Genomic DNA, 19,283 nt, shown 5'->3' on the forward strand with positions numbered 1-19,283 from the left:
ATGCTAGTTTCAGAGGTTAGGTTGCTTTTACAGGACCAAAGTATTATATGAAGCTCTTGCTGCATCACTTCCAGAAAGGCAAGCTGCTTGCAGAGCTCTGTGCACACACAGAAGGAGCCAGCCATGTTTTAAGGATTTAGGCCATAATAAAAGCATGACTAAAATAATCCAGAAATAAATACACTTGTACATTAAGTACTCTGACTCTCTAGAGAAAACTGGCATCAGAATACTGTTTATAGCATCAAGAGCTCTGGAAATCATAGCAGGATTTAGCTGAAAACTGAGTGGAAGGCATGAAACTATATTACTGGGGCTGAACTGGGGCCAACACATTAACAATCACAGGAAATGGCATGACTGATGCACTCCTAAAGTATTTGGACAAGGAATCATCACAATTCACCTCAGCTACTTGATGCTTCTTCTCCTCCCTTTTTACTCAGGTGACTGTTGGAAAGGTCATTAATCCCATGAGAGCACTTGATGACTGCAGGACTAAAAATCCCAAATTCATAGCTCAAGGGAGTTTCTCATGTTCTCTGCAATAGTCAGCCAGAGCTTGAGGCTTGCCCTAGGGTTTGCTTCCCCACCTTGGAGTGGGTGCAGATACCACAGAGCCACCTCTAAGGTATATTCAAAACCAGTAGCAAAGTTTGCCTCCCCTCTCTGCAGCAACTCTGGTTTGCCCTCGTGAGAGTCCTCAATATGCCACACCATAAAGAGCAGGCTGGAGCACATACTTAACTCTTCATCTAGTGAATGTAAACTGCTTGGATACTGCAACCATGGATGTCTCAACAAACAGCAGCAGCTCCATGTTTGATGCCTCTTATTCCTTCTGAAAATATGCATACAAGAAGTCATGAGGGAAACTTCCAGCCACAACTTTTAGGGCATCATGACAAAATGTTCTCTCACTTACAGGACACATAGTAGGCCAGAAGGGTAATTTGATATCAACTGAAATGGAATAAGGACAGGTATTGATGCAGTACCAGCAGGAAAGCACTCTAACTATTTTTAGGGGTCTTCCAAGCATAGCGGCTCATGCTGTGCAATCAGCCAGATGCTACCTTGACAAGGGCAAGGATTTCTCTGTTGCAGGGGTGGCAGATCATTTGCCATTAGTCCCGAGAAGCTCCACTGTGACGAAAGTGAGTCTGGATGACTTGTACTTGCCAGGTAAACAACTCCTCTTTTTTTGAATCTGAAAATGTGGGCTCAAGTCATGCAAGTGACTAACACATACTGCAAATTTTATTTTTATTTCCTTATTACAGAAACTAAATCAGCATATGCCTACATCTTAAGTAAAACAAATTCACCACTGCAGAAAAAGAGCATTCTTTTTATTCTCTAAAGAACACCTGTGAACACAGAACAAAGTCTATTTCAGTACATAAAAGCTTCTTCTTAGTGCACCTCTTCATTGCAGTTTCTCCATTAGTTCTTTTAAAAAAATCATTACACCTCAAGTATTTATATATGCTTGCATTGAGCTCTGCATCATCTACCCATAATGCAATTCACATCTAGAAGTCAGTTACGAAGCTAAATCAAAAAGGCCCCTTAAGTTGGCTTTATTTACAGTTGCAATGGCTAAATTTTAAATACTTTACAGTCACTCCCAGCACCTGCTCCAAATTCAAAGGATTAGTGCATTCCAAAATTTCTCTTTGTAACTATTTTCTAGAGGGGATTAAGTTGTCCAAAACTACAGCTATGTAGGTACCCTCAGCTACCAACATAATGTACCTTTTTAGGAAATAAACATGCTGACAAAAATATTTATAATAATGAATGACAAAACTCAACCTTTAGGAAGAATGGACATGAGTTTGGTTTTGTGCTGCAGTCACTGTCAACTGTGGGAACATCAGCAATGTGGGAGAAACAGGAAACAAGGAATGCCAAAGTCCAGAGTGGGTGTCTCTGGTTCCTTTGTGAAGAGAGCTTTTCCTCCTCTATTTCACCACATCTCCCATTACTACATTTTTGTTAAATCCTTGGGCAAATTTCTGAACTGTGATAACACACAGACTTATTTCAGAGGGGAAGAAAATAATGATGCATCTGCAGGCAGGCTGACTTGCATTATCTGAATAAATACAGATCTGTTCCTCTGAGTTTTACAGTTTACAAGTAGATGCAAGTCTTGTGGCAACTGAGAAACTGCTGTAAAGATTAACAATTAGGATGCACATGCATTTATCTGTTCTTACATACTTTCAAAACCCAAATGGAAGGAAAAAGTTTCTGTGATTCAGTTAGATCCAGAAGAATTGGTTTTTTCTTACACAATAAGGTAAATTACTTAGCACATTCCAGGTTAAAAAAATTACAGTAAACATTCAGTAACTGGAATGCATATAATATACAAGTAACATTACATTTACAAAGCTGTTCAGGGCGATTTTTCTTTCTAGAATAAGCATAAAAAAGTTACAAGCTAATTCACAATAACTTTAGTTACAATGTTATTAAAATACATTGATGTTAATCATAAAAATATTTTACTATTTACATGTATATTGTATAAACCTCAGCAATAAGAATATGCCTATTTCAGGATGCCTTAAACGAATATTTAGGCAGATCGGCCCATTTTATAGTGCAGTAACCCTGTTTTGGTCTTCACACCATGAAACTGTATCAGATTCACAGCATCTTTGCTAGTGCTTTGCTAAAAGGCTTAAACTTTTTTTTATTTAAGAAGCATTCATTCATTACAAAGAGTCAGTTTTGTTTCCACTTTGTTTCTTATTAAATCCCGCCCCCAACAGTTCAGGACACTCTGCCTGGCCTTGTGCGATTTGGTTGCATTTCCAAATAAGGCTGTAAGTCATTTCGTCAGTTATCACACTATCTTGCTTGTAGGCTGGATGCTGTGCGATAAATTCCCTCATCCATCGAGCAACTGTCATTAATTCTCCTGTGGGCAAGGGGAAGTCAAATGTCACAGTTTATATATCTAATTTAGCACCTACAGTTCTCTGCATTATATATGCAGTTAAAGAGTAGTCCATGCTTTCACGAGAAACACTTCTTGTTTTTCAAATATGGCTAAACTGCGGGCATAGTTAAGCTGACATACCACTGGTGATCTAAAAGCCATTCGTCTGGTGCAATCTTCAAACTCTCAGATGTTGCAATGACATAGTGCAGAGAGAAGTAGCTACTGGAACAGGTGTTACCAAGAGACTGTACAGCAAGATGTCCTAAACATTTCTTTTAACAGAATCTGACTGAGATGAGCCAACAGACACCTCTACACAACTATATATATACAAAATAATTTTGTAGTTCATCCATCCAGTTCCGCTGCTTGTTTTGATCTGTCCACCTTTGCTTACTATTCTTTCCCCCTCTGGCAGCTACTCTAGCAAAAACAAGGCAGGTTCCCAATTGTACCAATTTCTGGTTTGTACACACTGCCTCTGCTTCACTACACAATACTTTGAGGGGTCAGCAAGTGCCTAAAGGTCCCCGACACTTCTGTACAGGGTCATTGAAGAGCACACACCACTTGCAGGAGAACTGACATTCCTAGAAAGTAGCAGCTGGAGGCCAGGCTGCTAAATCTTGCTCCTGAATGCCGCATATGCAGGCAAACCTTAACTACTACAAGTTTAAGGTAACTCTGACAGCAAGACATTAAGATAGGCTGATGGGATGCTCGAAGAGCCTAGCAAAACTTTTATGGCTAGCTACTGGAACATCAGTTTCCTCATGAGAGTGGAAAGAATCAAGGACTTCCACCACAGAAGTTTTCAGTTTAAGAATATTATAAAAAGAAAGAGGAATCTAGCTGGAGAAAGCATGGAGGAACACACAATAAAAAGTAAAAAGCATCCAAGACTGTTTAAAAATATGCAAGCAGTGGTTTGGACAGAGGTACATGAACACAAATAAGAAAAACTGCAAAAAATACAGGAAAGAAAAGCAGAATAAAAAAGGTTATTAGAAATAAAAATGTCCTTCAAAAACCAGAAGTCATGTTTTAAGGAATGAGGTCAGAATTTCTATAGAAGAGCACAGAAAAAAACCCAATACCCAAGAAACATTTTTTATTGAAGACAATAAAAACTCGCAGGAAAACTTTCTCATACCAACAAGAAACAGGAGGCCTGCAAGAAAAGCAGTGGAGTCAGGAGATGAGCAGAGTAAGGCATAAAAAAGAGACACATTCCTGGACTGAAAGCCTTACAGGCTGTCTATGCAGGAGGAGCTGGGAGCAGTCCAGTGCACACCAACATAGACACCTAGTGGCCAGGCACTCCCCATCCTTGTCACAGTGTAAACATGCAGCACAGCCTGTGGCTCTCAAAGATCATACCATAGACAAAAGGTGTGAGACAACTTCCAAGCAAGGAGAGACAAGACAAAGGGAATCGCAAGCTCAGAAGCAACTGAAGTTGTTCAGAAGTACTGGAGAGGTCTGAACAATTATGAATGTTGATGAGAATTGAGTAGAAAAATGTGCTCCTACAACATAGGAACTAGAAGGCATATCATGGAATAACTGGGAAGAGCATTTAAACTAAACACTCAAAACTACAGGAACTACTTTTTTTAAGTGCATATAATAGAACTGTGGCATTTCTTACTGTATGACTTTATGGGAACCAAAAGTGTAACTGCTTCAAGGGCAAGGCAAAGATCATGGAAATCACATTTGTGACCGTTCATCAAGCACTGTGACTACTGCACCAGCGTCGGCCGAGAGAGCTCCCACACTGCAGGCAGCCGGGAGCCAGGAGAGCACAGCAGGACAAGGATTGCTTGATGCTTCTATCTCAATACTGCTCTCATTAATATTTGGTGGTGGTCAGCACCTGCTGCCTGCCTACCAAATCTGTAGTCTCACTGAGTGGTGGCAGTCACACACCACCTAGACAGAGACTAGGAGGGCAATACCCAGCTGTGCTGCAAGAGAGGATGTAATTGAAGCTGAGATGGATGGTATCAGGGCAAGGTTACAGCCACAGCAGCTAAAGTGTCAGTGTTTAACTCATGAGTGCTGTGTTCACCATTTGAGGAGAGAAATCAGAAAAATGGCCACTCTTTGTGGACATGACATGCTAGACAGGCTGCAGATCAGGAACATTTGATTTAAGATTGTGAGTAAACTGGAATAATCTAAAGCTCACAACTGAGAAACATCACGGCACAGTAATACAATAACTAATGCTTTTTATTCTGTGAATTCTGGCTCTTAAGAAGCATCATTTAAAAGTCATTTCAGTTCATTAGAGCTAAACTATAAACCCTAGATTCTTATCTACCTCACTCTCACACATTTTAGGTCTGTGTAAATACACGAACTGACTTTTGCAACGACTGCAACTTTGCATACCAGGTAGCAAAGCTGTTCTTTGGAGGGAAACACCTGCCACTAGGGGTTGGACCCAGGTCACTTATGCATTCCTTGTTTTTTCAACAGCATTTCTCTGAAGGGGAAAAAACAACAACAGACAAGCAAATATTTAAAAACTTATTACCATTCTGAAGTACTGCTAAAGTACTGAATTACCAGGTGAGAGAAAGTCCAGATTTCCAGCTCAGCTTTGAAAAGGTCTTTACCTAGAATACCCATGCTGTAGAAGTTTCTACAGCAATTTTCAAGAACTAAAAAGGAATGCAATACTTCAGCTTAAAATTGGGGAGGAAAAAAAAAAAGGAAAAAAATTCTTGAATTATGAGACTAAAATTATCTAGCTAAATTTACTGCAAGGCAGGTGTTCAACGGATTTGCAAAGAAAAAGTTAAAAAGCTGCTGAAGTCTGTGCTAAGCGCTCAGTTCTGAATTAAAGTTCAGCCTACATTTTTTACTCATTATACTGCTGCATTTTAAGAAGGAAAATAAAGAGTCTTTATACCACCTGTCTTGAAAAACATTGCAACATGGGAAAGACAGCAGAAAAGCCTGGTTTGCTCTGTGTTGAAGGAGTTTTGCTACTCACAGAAGGGCTTCCTTATCAGGGAGCCTATGTCCTATGCTCTGACATACCTGAGTTTAGACTTATGAATCCTTTGGAGCAGCATGCTTTGGAGTCACGCCAGTAACACCAAGCAGGCTACCAGACCCAGCCTCACTCTTACAGCTCCCAAGTGACACGGAAAAGTGGGTTAGTATATGTACAAACTACTACAAAGTGGCCAAAGCAGCAGTAAGTGGTGTTGAACAGAGAAATCTTGGATTGGACATATGCTACCCTCTAAACTGTAACTGTTTCTTTATTGGTTACTAATTTAAATTCTAAAATGGATCACTAAACATTAATAATCAAAATTAAACAGGATCAGATTAAAGCCAGAGAACATGCTCCAGGTCCTTTGCTTTCATGATTCAACACTTAAACCAGACAGCCACCACTGCCATCAGTTTTACCCAACTGAAAGCAGGAAAATGCCAGGAAAACCGATGTCCAAAAACGTCAAACATACCAGAGGCTCTCTTTTTTATTAGCTTCAGGTAGTTTAGGATGGTGCACCTTGTGTCCACATCCACTTCCATATTTTCAAGATAGGAATTCAAAACTGGGATCAAACCAGGAAAGACTCCTTCCTGTGTAAGAGAACAGAATCAGCATAAAACACAGTCAGTCTGGTTTCTGGGAGGGCAGAATAGAGTGTGTTCCAAGTAGAAGAGGCTATGACCTTTCCGTTGATAATAGTATCAATGCTCATCAAGGTGTACTCTTCTGTGTCGGTGCTTGTCCCATTCTGTGCAGAGCCACATCCATCCACAACAGCATTTCCTCCTTCATGGGTGACAAAAGGAAAGGATGAAATGGTTAGAAGGCAGCAGATGCACTTACCATTGACAGCAGTGTTAGTCAGATTGCTTGTTGTGATACCTTTGCATATATCTTTCCTGAAGTAAAACATTCCCTGTCGGACAGCATCTCTTTTCTGGGCCACTTTCATGTTTTCATCCACCTGGCAAAAGAAGTATTTCAGAGATGTGTGACCCTTTGGAGCAGTAGGACTCTACCAAACTCTCACATTTTGGTTTCATAAGTTGAAACATCTACTATGTTTCTTATTATTTCATCGCACAGGTCAAGCTGTGGATATAAGTTTGATTTCATTTTTCAGTGTCCAGTACAAACCCACGAAGAGACGACTTTTTATGAAACTGGGTCTCCAGTGGAAAAAGGTAATGGTCTCCTGTTAGAACATGCTATGCTAATTTAAGTTTGGATGAAAACACAGGAAAATTTCTGATTAACAGGTTGCATCCCATGTGGCAGATGTCTTTGCATATTTAGATGCAATTCAAATGAGTACAGAAGAAGAAAATTGCTATTTCCCTAGCCACAGCTTGCTTCTTTTATTAACAAAATCATTGCTGCCTTTAGAAGAGTTATCACCGTATTAAACAAACTTTTGGAAACAGCATTCAAGTAACTTTGTATGGGAATTGTATCTATTCCATTCCCAAACATCTGTTAGATGTTTCAACTTAAGACTGCTAGTAAAGAAGTACTAAATTGCAGACTTCTCAAAAATTCTGCAAATGACAAAGTACATGTGCTCTGCAAATGACATAAGCATTGCTCTGTCTTTCTGGATGGAAGATTTTGTCCAACTTATTTGGTCGGTATGTTCTCAGGGAATTAACATCATACAGCTTTAGGACATCGGCTTTACCGTATTGTCTTCAGAAGAAAGGATATGGATTTGCTGAATTCATTGTCTGACCTTTAATTAAGGGCAATGTAAAATCTTTACTTCTTACCCTTCAAAGCTTTGCTTTCAAATGTCTACTTTTATTCATATTATGAAACTTATTTACACAACAGGCTGTTTTGAAAGTTTGAAAGAACTCCAGTCCCAGCTGATGAGTGTTCAACCGCATTCAATCAGACAGCAAAGATTAGTGTGAGATTAGCCCCATAACTCCCTATTATTTTACTTGAAAGAGGCAGGCTTACCAATGGTTGTGCAATTCTATGTTGCATTACCTGCCAAATTACTTGGTGAGCTCAAGCAATTTTAAGCCCACCAGTCCCCCAGTTCTGTTCAGGTTCTTTCAGCAGCTAATCTCTTTTTCACTTTTAACTAGTAGTTAAAAATTGTGTCATTTTGAGACACTTCAAATAACAATGTAACTATGTAATATAAGTGCTAAATTGCTGCATTATTTACCAAGTCTGAACTCCCCGACATCTCATTTTAGAAGTCATACCAAATGTATGGTATCATTACTGTAAATTTACAACTTCAGTGTTTTTCTCCAGCTTAATTAGAAAACACTATGAAAAGCCACAGGATACAAGGCTATGCTGTAGCCAACACAAGCAGGATTTTCCAGTATAGAGTTTGTCAAAAGCCTTCTGCACTACAAGACCTTTTTTAAAGTTACCTATAACACTGCAGGAATATACATCTAAAAAGACATTTTTTGGTCAAAGGCCTCAGAAAGAGGATATGCAGGGACAGTTTCACACAAAACAGTTCAGCAATTTTGAGGACAAGATTAAGGCAAAAGCACATTTTGCATGGCTGGTCTGTCTAAATACAAGTCACAGCTGCGACCAGAATCAGCAGTATTTGTTTCCACTCAAATACTGTGTAACACTAAGCATGCTGACTCCTCCTTTCCCTCTCCACCAGATACAAACAAAACAGAGAATAATAGCATGAGACATAGGCAACAGTCATGCTAAAATAAGTACCTAAAGTTTTTATTTTGTCCTCCACGGGTTATTTCCCCGACCACGTAAAATAGTCCAAACATGCCCTTTTCCCAGCCTCCAAACAGCCTTGTGGCAATGGTATTTCTTGACATTTCTGTAGTAGTCAGACACTGCTAGGCACCACAGAAAGTCCTACAGCATTTGTCTATAAGTTTAATTCCATGAGACAGCAGTAAAATTGTTTAATACTGTAGAGTTGACATCAATTCAAAGAACTGCTATAAATGAAAACTGACTGAAAGATAAAATGACTATTCTGTAAGTGCACAAATATTATTTCCTAGCTTGCAGGGGATAAAAATCAGGCAAATACATTGCATTTATTTCTAATGGATCTGATCTTTCACACCTACCTTGGACAAAGGAATGAGAAAATCCAGTTTATACGACAGAATCACTCTGGTTAGCAATACCACAAACACAACATATGCAGAGTTTTCAAAGTCTGTTAACTGGACCTAGACATGAAAGGATTAGAAAGTCAATTACTGCAGTGAGAACACACTCGTGCAAGCAGTCAAATACTGAGGACAGTTTAAAACACTTTGACTCCAATGTTCACGTTGGTGCTTGTATTCACATACCCACCCCCCCCACCAAGATGGTGACGCACACACAGGAATCATCAGCAGTGACTGGAAATGCACAATGCACACACACATGCTTCAACAAACTCAACCTTCAATTCGATACCAAAACACACTTGTGTTTCAAAAGACTATCTAATAAGCTGCACCTTCAGGCTCTCTGTCTAATTACAGATGTATAGTAGCTTTTAAATTTCAACTCCTTAAAGGGATTAAATTCAGAGAGCTCAGAAACTGACAGCTACAGAATTAAAGCACTCATGAAAAACAAAACAATGACAGTAGAATTGTTCAGTACCAGGAAATGTACTGGAAAAATACAGTTTCTAGAAGCTAAATGGGGCTTTGTTTACTGTTGCTTTAATACAAGCCTAATTCCTTTCCCCATCACCCCAAATCCATTAGCATGCGTTGCTGTGCTGCAGTGGATTCACCTGTCAGTTACATTCCCACAGTTCACGTCTGATTAAACACTGCTGTCCACTTCACTTGCATCTAGCAATTCAGAGGGGAGAAACCACAGCACAAGTAATAAGAGTTTGATACTGGATGGCATAATGCCTGGTACTTTTCCACTTATAAGGAAATGCGCTCTTGTGCATACTGACGTCTTTCTTACCTCCATAGGTCTGAATTCCACTCTCCATCCAATATCTGAATTGGGAGGTGGTGGCTTAAACCTCATTGTCTGCCAGTTTGTAGACTGAATATTCTGCAAAGCACATGAAATAATCTGTCACAGTCAAGATACACATCATTCTGTAATATAATCAAAGAAAAATAAGCAGATAAACTATAGTCCTGATATTTTCCTTGGAACAGCCAATCAAGTTAGGGAAGTGCTTCCAAAGTGGCACGACTTCCTAAAACCCCCAATAGAAGTACCCATTCTAGGAGCAAATACGTTACACTTTCTCATGCTATTGTGGTTGAGTATTATGTACAAGATACTAGGGCACCAGTATATAGCTGACTTTTTTATTTAGGAGGGGTTGACACATCCCAAACTAAAAATACCTAATATCACCATAGCTATTATCTCACAAAACTGTAAAAGAGAGACGTTTCTACATAACTAAAATGCAAACCAGTTTTTAGGAGGCCACAAAAACAGATAGTTCCCCTTAACACTTATATACATAGCTATAAATTGGGCTCTTCTTATTTTATTTGGTTTAAAGTATAAGCCATCACCTTCTAAATAAAAGATAAAAAAAAGAAATAATATGCTTATAACTGCAAAGTCATGCTAAAGAACTAGTTGAAGTGAAAGTGCAATGAAAAAATTCTTAGCTAATACAGCCATCCTCCAGTTAAGCAGTACTAAAGAATAAACAATTACATATATGAAAATATTTACTAAATTCCTCCAAATCAGACATAACCTCAAAATGGTCGGATTCATTTGCATCATCTAGATGTATTCTCTCCTCAAACAAAGTCAATGGGTCTCGAATGAACAAGTGTGCAATATGCTGTGCCAAAAGGTGGTCAATACCTACAAAATGAAAATTCAAACAATTCACACATATCAAAACAGGCTCTAGGAAAAATTTTTTTACAAGACTGAAAACATCCAACTCTGCAACACTACCTTCAACCCACCACATCCTGTTAAAGTTTAAATGATGACTTCAGGAAGGAAGGAAATGATTAAAGAAAAAAAAAAAAGAACAGGTTCTTGTTTGGAAATGGCAGAATATTGGTGTGGCTGCCTGTTTCTTCCTGTTTTCTGATGCACTCTGTGCCATGTTTCCTAAAGCAGTTCTGCTCTCTCCATAAAGATAAAATATTAACTCCAGCTTGAGAAACTCAGTTTGATGCATTAGGGACAGTTTCTGTTATAAATGAATCCTTTTTAAAAAACTCTCAAGACCACGCTACACAGACACTTCCTGAGTAGGAGTAACTCTGAGGGCTGCACAATGATTGTAACAAACAAGAACAAAACCAAAATATCCCCACACACTGCAAACATAATTCTTAACCTGCTCATAATGAAGCAAGCACTTACCTTCCTTTATTAGGTGCTCGTAGATATCTTTGTCTATTGTCAAATCAATGTCATTGTATTTCTCACCACATTCAGATAGATAACTGTCTATGGAATCATATCTGGATTTACTGATTCTATAATGGTTGTTCTTCAGTGGCTATATAATTTAAGAATACAATATTTTAACAGCTTGTTAACAATGTTACCTAAGTTTCGCTCACTAATGACACTTATGTGAGAATTATTACCCTGTTTAAAAAGGCCCTACAGTCTCAATTAAAATTATTAAAAAAGCATGAGTCTTAAATAGGATCAATAGAAAGCAGTCCTGGAATTATGACTATTTTGTTTGCAGACATATGTATCTGAGCAAAAAACCAGTCATCACACATTGACTAGAATTCTCTAGAAGTGGAAACTTCTTCCTGATGTAATATACCATTACCCCAAGTACCTGGAAAGCATTATTACAACTATTGCAACACATACCAATACAGTTTCACTACATGTACATTGTTAGAGATGCTTTTAAATTTCAAGTAGATTTTTAAAATGATTTAGTATTAAAACTATTTTCTAAGTGCCTTGAATGCAAATTCCTTCTTAGAGAAACTTTAGGTTCGAGTTCTGACATCTGGCTCTCTTCACATAGTTCTAGTTTATATTACTCGGCAGCACAGCACCTGCTATTTAATCCAGAGCAATTTTTGCCTTTTGGGCTCAAGCACAAACTGAGAAGTTTCATCACAGGGGGCCCTTTTCAGCAAGCTGTGGAGGACTGGGATTCCATACCTAATTAAAAATATATATTTGCTAAGACAAACTGTACAACCAAGGTGAGCGTTTACACCATCTTTCCTATATTTTCCAAAAAACCCACTATATTCCCTCTTTAGGGATTCTGATGAGCACAAGCAGAATTTGATGCTAAAGGAGATTTAACTTTTTTACCTGAAAAAACCCAGACATCTACAACCTAACATTACTCACCTCTAGCCCTCTCTCTTCGCGTGTTCGATCATCTACAGATGCAGAGATTACTCCCCAGCGACAGTCAATATCAGACACGTAGCCTCTGTAGAATGGAGATGCAGCACTCAAAGCCATCTAAAATAAAACAATTTCATATGAAAACAAAGGACAGGCCAAGGAACCAAAAGCAAAATACAGCCCTACTGGAAAGGGAAACATGCTGGTCCAGAAGTAACTCAAGTATATACTTCAGTGTAACGTACAGCCAAAGCCTGTATAACCGAAAATTTCTCAACTGCTACCTCCAGAAAATGCTTAGATGGAGGCTGCATTACTGAAGTGGCATCTGACACTCTCCAAATGTTTTTACCTCTACAGATCAGCATTTAAGGAACACAAAAATGACATAGGCAGAAGCAATTTTGCGACAAATCAGCAAGTATTCTGCTTGCACACTTTGAAACTTTACAAGTTCACCTGGCAGGCATTTTATTTTGTTAATTTTTGTTTGGTCAAGTACCTTAGCAACACAGCTGGAACATACCTCACTCAGGGCAGGATCTGCTCACCATCCAGACCATAGAGATACTTTATTTCTGTAACACCTGCTATAAACATCTGTTTATGACCACATGCTTACAAAAGGGACAGCTTTAAACAACTTAAGCTGAAATCCTCTGTAACACCAGTGCAGAGTTGAAAAATTAAAAACTGTTTTCAGGAGTGAACTTGCCTTGATTCCAAGAAAAACCACCCCGAATGTATATTTAGAACTACTCAACAGGAGTCTTGTGCATGTGGGAGTGAGGGCAGAGGAGAAGAAACAGATACGAGGACCGGGAAAGAACAGGTATCATCTGTTTTGTGGTGTCGTTTGCACATTAAATAGATAACACAGCTCATGTGACAACCTAGAAATAGTCTGACACTTCTCCCAGAGCACCAAATTTGTGAGCTTGTAATTTAAATTTTATTTTTTTTTTACACGTAGTGGCTTTTGACACTAAGGAAAAGTTCATCTGACACATGTCCATTACTTACCACAATGGGACAAATTGTGGCTAGCTGATCATAGAGATACCTTGCTTCGGAAATGCTGCAAGCCTGGAATGTTACCTGTTGGAAGTAGTACAGTCGCTATCACCATTTCTATAATCATACTACAAGTATCATCTTCCTAGATTTAAAAATCAATGATATAATAAAATTATTTAAATACCAAAAATTGTAGATTTTTTTTGGTTGGTTGGTTGACTTTGGGTGGGGTTTTTTGTGTGGATCCCCCTCCTATGTCTTGGACACATTTTTGCCCACCTATCAGTAGCATTTATATTACAAGTTTTTTTTCCAGGCTGTTTCCGTGTTTATTAAAAGATTGCAGACCATAAGTCTTCCATGATGAGGCTAAATATACAAACACTTGCCAGAATCAAAGAAAACTGAGTTAACATCTACAATACACAAGGGTTGGTAATGCACCTTCAGGAAATAAGCCAGGAACCTACTTACTTAGAACAACAGTCAGACTTTACTGTAGATCTAACATTTGTTTTATGTGACGCTAATCCTGTTTAAAAGAACATTTCAAGATGCCTTTGATCCCGCAAAACTGCAAAAAAATAAATATCCGTGTGTCTACTGTAACTTTCATTAAAAAAAAAGTCCAGTTTTGCCTGTTTCAGAGGTCAGAACACAGTAAAAGATGGAAAAGAAAAGTTACTTGCAGAAGCCATTAATACTGTGGAAATCCTACCACATATAGGCCACTGGAAAATATAACTGCTTTGTAATCTTTTTGTGAAATTTGCTGAGAGCAACATCAAACACAAGATACATTTCTAGGAGCAGACCTTACCCTCTAGACTTCTCAAACCGACACTTTATGCATTTTAAAAATGCAGAGTGATCAATCACCTCAAAAGTCTCTTCATCTTAGCAGTTTACATATTTACATATCAGAGGATAACTCAGTTGGGAGTGTACCCCTGTACCACTACCACTACATTATACAACACACTTCAGCTCTAGAACACCATCACTGCTTGTTGTCCTGAAGAATGCCAGCTAAACACAGACTTTCCTGTTCCACAGATAATAATTAGAGTTCCACAAAACATAAATGTTCTCAGCTTGCCACTGAAAACCAATACAACCTCAAGTTAAGACTTAAAAAAACCCAAACCCAACCAACAAATCCCTCCAAAACCCCTGAGTTCATTGGTGCCTCAGTGGTGGGCTTTTCTAGGGGGGTGTTGGTGACGGTGGTGTGGGAAGAATATGGGATTTGTTTGTATTTGTTTTGTTTGTCTTTTTAAATCTGCAGCCAACATTCACTAAAACATTCCAAGTTAGAAAACGGTTGTGCTGTAGACAATATATTTCTTCTGTGTCTATCCTTCAAGTGGCTATCACAAAAAAATCCAAGCAAACAAAAATCCACACTTTAAAAGGACAAGATTATTTAATTATCTTGCAGAGAAGCAGCTAAGTATGATTTCTTATCACTAACTTGGGACATTCAGCACTAGAGAGCTAGCCTTGGAGTGGAGGTGGGTTGACAGCCACCTATACTCTCTCCCCAGACACTGATATTTGCCTCCCCTTCTATGTTTATTCCAAACCACAATAAATATGATATTCAACATGGTTTCTAGACAAACATCCCATTACAGAGAAAAAGGGCATGGCTGTCTTCTCCAGAGGAGGGCTATAGGCACTGCAGGGGCAGCACCTCTCACCCCACTGCCAGTGCAGGCTGTCCCAGCTGAGCTCATCAGGACATTATTTTTAACCCTGGAAATACATCACACCAAGTTGTAGCTTGGTGCACAGTAATAAAAAAGGGACAAAACAAAAACCAAACCAACAGAACCATTCCCAAAACACAAAAGGAAGTATGCATACTGCAAACTACTTTATAAAAATAGGCGCGGAAAACATGTTTTCTTTTAGTCAGTTATCAGGAATTATCAGTTGATCCAGAAGCAGCTGCCAGCCTTGTTTTCATCCTCCCTTTGATTATAACAGGACTACCAAATTTGAATTTGGCCACTGATTACAAGAATGGGGACTAGTGAAATGGTATTCCTTAAACAGGAATTTACTAATTTTTTTTGAAGTTCATACAATGACTGAACTATAAGGTTGGATTTCTTTTTTTGGTCTTAAATAAGAGAGAGATGATACAAAATATGCCATACCAAACTTAACACTTTGTAAAACCACACAGTATTATGTACACTTCACCACTTCATCAGATTCTCCCTAACTTGCCCTTACTGACAAGAAACTATACTTAGCAGCTGTCAATAACTTCTATTTATTCGGTTTTTGTAGTTTTTCAGTCTCAAAGTGAAGTGCTTTTTATGGGGTTATTTCTGCCACTGCTATGAAACAAGAAGAGCCTGGAGAATTTCCCTTAATTCCATAAAGACTTACACTAGCCTCTTCCTAGCTCTGCTTCCAACATGGTGGTGGCAACAGGCACATTTTATCAATGTCAAATATACTGCAACTACCTAAGGCATCAGTCAGCCCCCAGCATCAGGCTGACAGAGAAACATTAAAAACAAACAGAAATTGGAAGGATTAAAGCACTCCCAATATTCAGCAGCTGGATTTAAAGGGAAGATACTGTAAGATAGGAGTAACTCAGCAAATGAATGAAAATAAGAAAACAGGACCAAGAATGTCTCCCAACACATAGTAACAGAAGACAGCTATCCATGTGGATTTGATAGGTTCATGGTACAACCAGGGAGAAGACAAGTCCTTATCAGACAGATAAAATATTTGAGAATGAGAAACTTTATACAGGAGTTCATGATGTTCGTAAATAAAATAAAATTATACAAGAGCAGAAAGCTATTTATTTTAAAAAATATTCCCATGACCTCTTGCCACTCCCTCCTTTGCTGTTCTAAGAATACGGAAGAGGAAAAATACCCAAAATGAATAACCAAAAACTTCCTCACATTCCTACAAGACAGCTCAGTTTCCATCTTCACAGTGTCCTTTGGTTATGCCTCAAAGATGACCAGAATGGAAGATGATCTTTGACACTTGGAAAGTGCTGGAGTTCTAGGAGCAGGTACTTGATCAAATGTGGTTTGACCCTTCCAGCAAGTCATCTAACCACATTTGAATATCAGCAGAAAATAAACATAATGCAAACAAATAAACTTGATGTGTTGGATTGACCCTAGTTGGATGCCAGGTGTCCACCAAAGCCACCTTGCCTCCTCAGATGGACAGGGAAGAGAAAATGTGATGAAAGGTTCATGGATAGAGATAAGGACAGGGAGAGATCACAGAACCAACTAGCTTGGAAAAGACTTCTGAGATCATTGAGTCCAGCCCATGACTGAGCACCACCAAGTCAACTAGACCATGGCACTAAGTGCCATGTCCAGTCTTTCCTTAAACACTTCCAGGGATGATGACTCTATCACCTTGCTGGGCAACCCATTTCAGTGTCTAATCATCTCACCTGTAAAGAATTTTTTCCTAAACTTCCCCTGGTGAAGCTTAAGACTCTTGCCTGTCACTAGTTGCCTGGGAGAAGAGGTTGACCCCCATCTGGCTACACCCTCCTTTCAGGCAGTTGTAGAGAGTGATAAGGCCTCCCCTGAGCCTCCTCTTCTCCAGGCTAAACACCCCCAGCTCCCTCGGTCACTCCTCACAGAACATGCGCTCCAGAACCTTCACCAGCTTCACTGCCCTTCTCTGGACACGCTCCAGCACCTCAATGTTCTTCCTGAATTGAGTAGCCCAGAACTGAACAAAGTACTTGAGATGTGGCCTCACCAGTGCTGAGTACATGGGAAGAATCACTGTCCTGGTCCTGCTGGTGACACTATTCCTGATACAGGCCAGGATGTCATTGGCCTTCTTGGCCACCTGGGCACACTGCTGGCTCGTGTTCAGCTGGCTGTCAATCAGCACACCAAAGCCCCTTTCTGCTGGGCAGCTTTCCAGCCACTCTGGCCCCAGCCTGTAGCACTGCCTGGGGTTCCTGTCGCCAAAGTGCAGGACCCAATGCTTGGTTGTGTTGAACCTCATGCCGTTGGTCTCAGCCCATCTATCCAGTCTGTCCAGGTCCCTCTGCAGGCCTTCCTACCCTCCAGTAGATCCACACCCTGACCCAACTCAGTGAGGTGAGATTCACCAGTTACTGTCACAGGTAAAACAGGCTTGACCCAGAGAAATTAACTGAATTACTAGTCAAATCAGAGTAGAATAATGAGAAATAAAAACTAAAACACCCAGCCCTCCCTTCTTCCTAGGCTCAACTTCACTCCCAAATTCTCTACCTTTTCCTGTCCCAGCAGTGCAGGGGGACAGGGAATGGGAGCTGGGGTCAGTTCATCACATGTTCTCTCTGCTGCTCCTTCCTCCTCAGGGGGAGGACTTCTCACACTTTTCCCCTGCTCCATTATGGGCTGCTTCCCACGGGACAGTCCTCCGAAAACTGCTCCAATAGGAGTCCTTGTCCTGGCTTCAGCTGGGACAGTTAATTTTGTTCTTAATGGCTGGAACAGTGCTGTGTTTTGGATTGTATGAGAATAATGTTGATAACACACTGATGTTTTAGTTGTTGCTGAGCAGGGCTTACTCTAAATCAAGGACTTCTCAGTTTCCCATGCTCTGTCAGAGAGCAGGTGCACAGAAAGCCAGGAGGGAGCACAGCCAGGACCCCAACTGGCCACAGGGATATCCCATACCATATGACATCATGCTCAGTACATAAACTGGGGGGAGTTAGTCGCGAGGGGCCGACTGCTGCTCAGTGACTGGCTGGGCATTTGGCAGCAGGTTGCGAGCAACTGTATCACTGAACATCACTTTTCTCTTGAGTTTTATTCCCCTCTCTCTCATTTTCATTACTAGCACAATTATATTCTAGATTATTAAGCTGTTCTTATCCCAATCCATGAGTTTCACCTTTTTCTGACTCTCCTCCTCACACCACCAGGGGTGGGGGTGTACATGTGTATGAGGGACCAACTGCATGGTATTTATTTACTGGGTGAGTTTAAACCACGACAGCCCTTCCTATGGGCTACACTTCATGAACTGCTCCATAGGGTGCAGGCCTCCAGGAACTGACTGCTCCAGCATGGGTGCTCCATGGGGTGACAGGTCCTGCTAGGAACCTGCTCCATTGCAGGCTTCCCACAGGCCTCCTTCATGCATCCACCTGTTTCGGTGTAAGGTCCTCCAACAGCTGCAGGTGGATTTCTGCTCCACTGTCATCCTACTGCCTCATCATGGTCTTCACTGCAGGCTCCAGGGGAATCTCAGCTCTGTCACCCAGAGCACCTCCTCACAATCCTTCTTCACTGACCTTGGTGCCTGCAGAGCTCTTCCTCTCACATGTTCTCACTCCTATCTTTGGCTGCAGTGCCGTTGGGCAGTTTTTTCCCTCCTTCTTAATGTATTATCCCAGAGGTGCTACCACTGTTGCTGATGGACTCGGCCTTGGCCAGTGCTGGGTCTGTCTTGGAACCAGCTGGCATTGGCTCTCTTGGACATGGGGGAAGCTTCCAGCCGCTTCTCAGAACAGCCATCCCTTCAGCCCCTCTGTGACCAAAACCTGGTCAGCCAAACCCAGTATACCCGGATTTTAAAACTAGATTACCAGACATAACATTACATTTGTTCTTCTATCTCCCCTTTTGCCCCAGTGATGGAAAACGCATCAGCTGAATTAAGAAAGCGAAAGTAGACATAAGGCAAGTCTTAAAATGGGAAGCATTTAGGGGAAAAAACACGCAGAAATATCTTGAAAGCATATGCACTTTACCTGGAGACAACAGTTTCCCATTCCAAACCCCATAGCATCCATGTATATATAGTCTGGTTTAGCTGCCTTTGCTGCTTCTCCATCATCATTAGGAAACGTTTCGATAAATGGCGATGCTGTGTTCTTATCTTTAAATACTGTGTGAAAAACACAGGTAACAGTAACTCAGAGCAGGAGATTGAACAATTATTTTAAAAAAGCAAAAAGAAAGATTG

General features: G+C 40.1%; 1 protein-coding gene across 2 annotated transcripts in view; it reads right to left on the reverse strand.

Annotated features, from left to right (window-relative positions):
* Positions 1–1,249: 1,249 nt before the first annotated feature.
* The window catches only part of GCLC (glutamate-cysteine ligase catalytic subunit), a 37,943-nt gene continuing 19,909 nt past the window's right edge, over positions 1,250–19,283 (reverse strand). Inside the window, exons 6-16 of one of the 2 annotated variants that reach the window (XM_027644912.1) lie at positions 19,069–19,205; positions 13,305–13,379; positions 12,282–12,398; positions 11,310–11,448; positions 10,681–10,793; positions 9,915–10,007; positions 9,062–9,166; positions 6,864–6,945; positions 6,664–6,767; positions 6,451–6,571; positions 1,250–2,935 (exon numbers count right to left, since the gene is read on the reverse strand). In XM_027644912.1, the coding sequence (XP_027500713.1) occupies positions 2,730–2,935; positions 6,451–6,571; positions 6,664–6,767; positions 6,864–6,945; positions 9,062–9,166; positions 9,915–10,007; positions 10,681–10,793; positions 11,310–11,448; positions 12,282–12,398; positions 13,305–13,379; positions 19,069–19,205 (1,292 nt within the window). In that variant the 3' untranslated portion in view covers positions 1,250–2,729. The remainder of the gene's footprint in view (positions 2,936–6,450; positions 6,572–6,663; positions 6,768–6,863; positions 6,946–9,061; positions 9,167–9,914; positions 10,008–10,680; positions 10,794–11,309; positions 11,449–12,281; positions 12,399–13,304; positions 13,380–19,068; positions 19,206–19,283) is intronic. The other variant, XM_027644914.1, reaches the window with a different exon arrangement.

This window comes from Corapipo altera, unplaced genomic scaffold (assembly GCF_003945725.1).
Source record: "Corapipo altera isolate COAL_440 unplaced genomic scaffold, ASM394572v1 2, whole genome shotgun sequence".
Lineage (NCBI taxonomy): Eukaryota > Metazoa > Chordata > Aves > Passeriformes > Pipridae > Corapipo > Corapipo altera.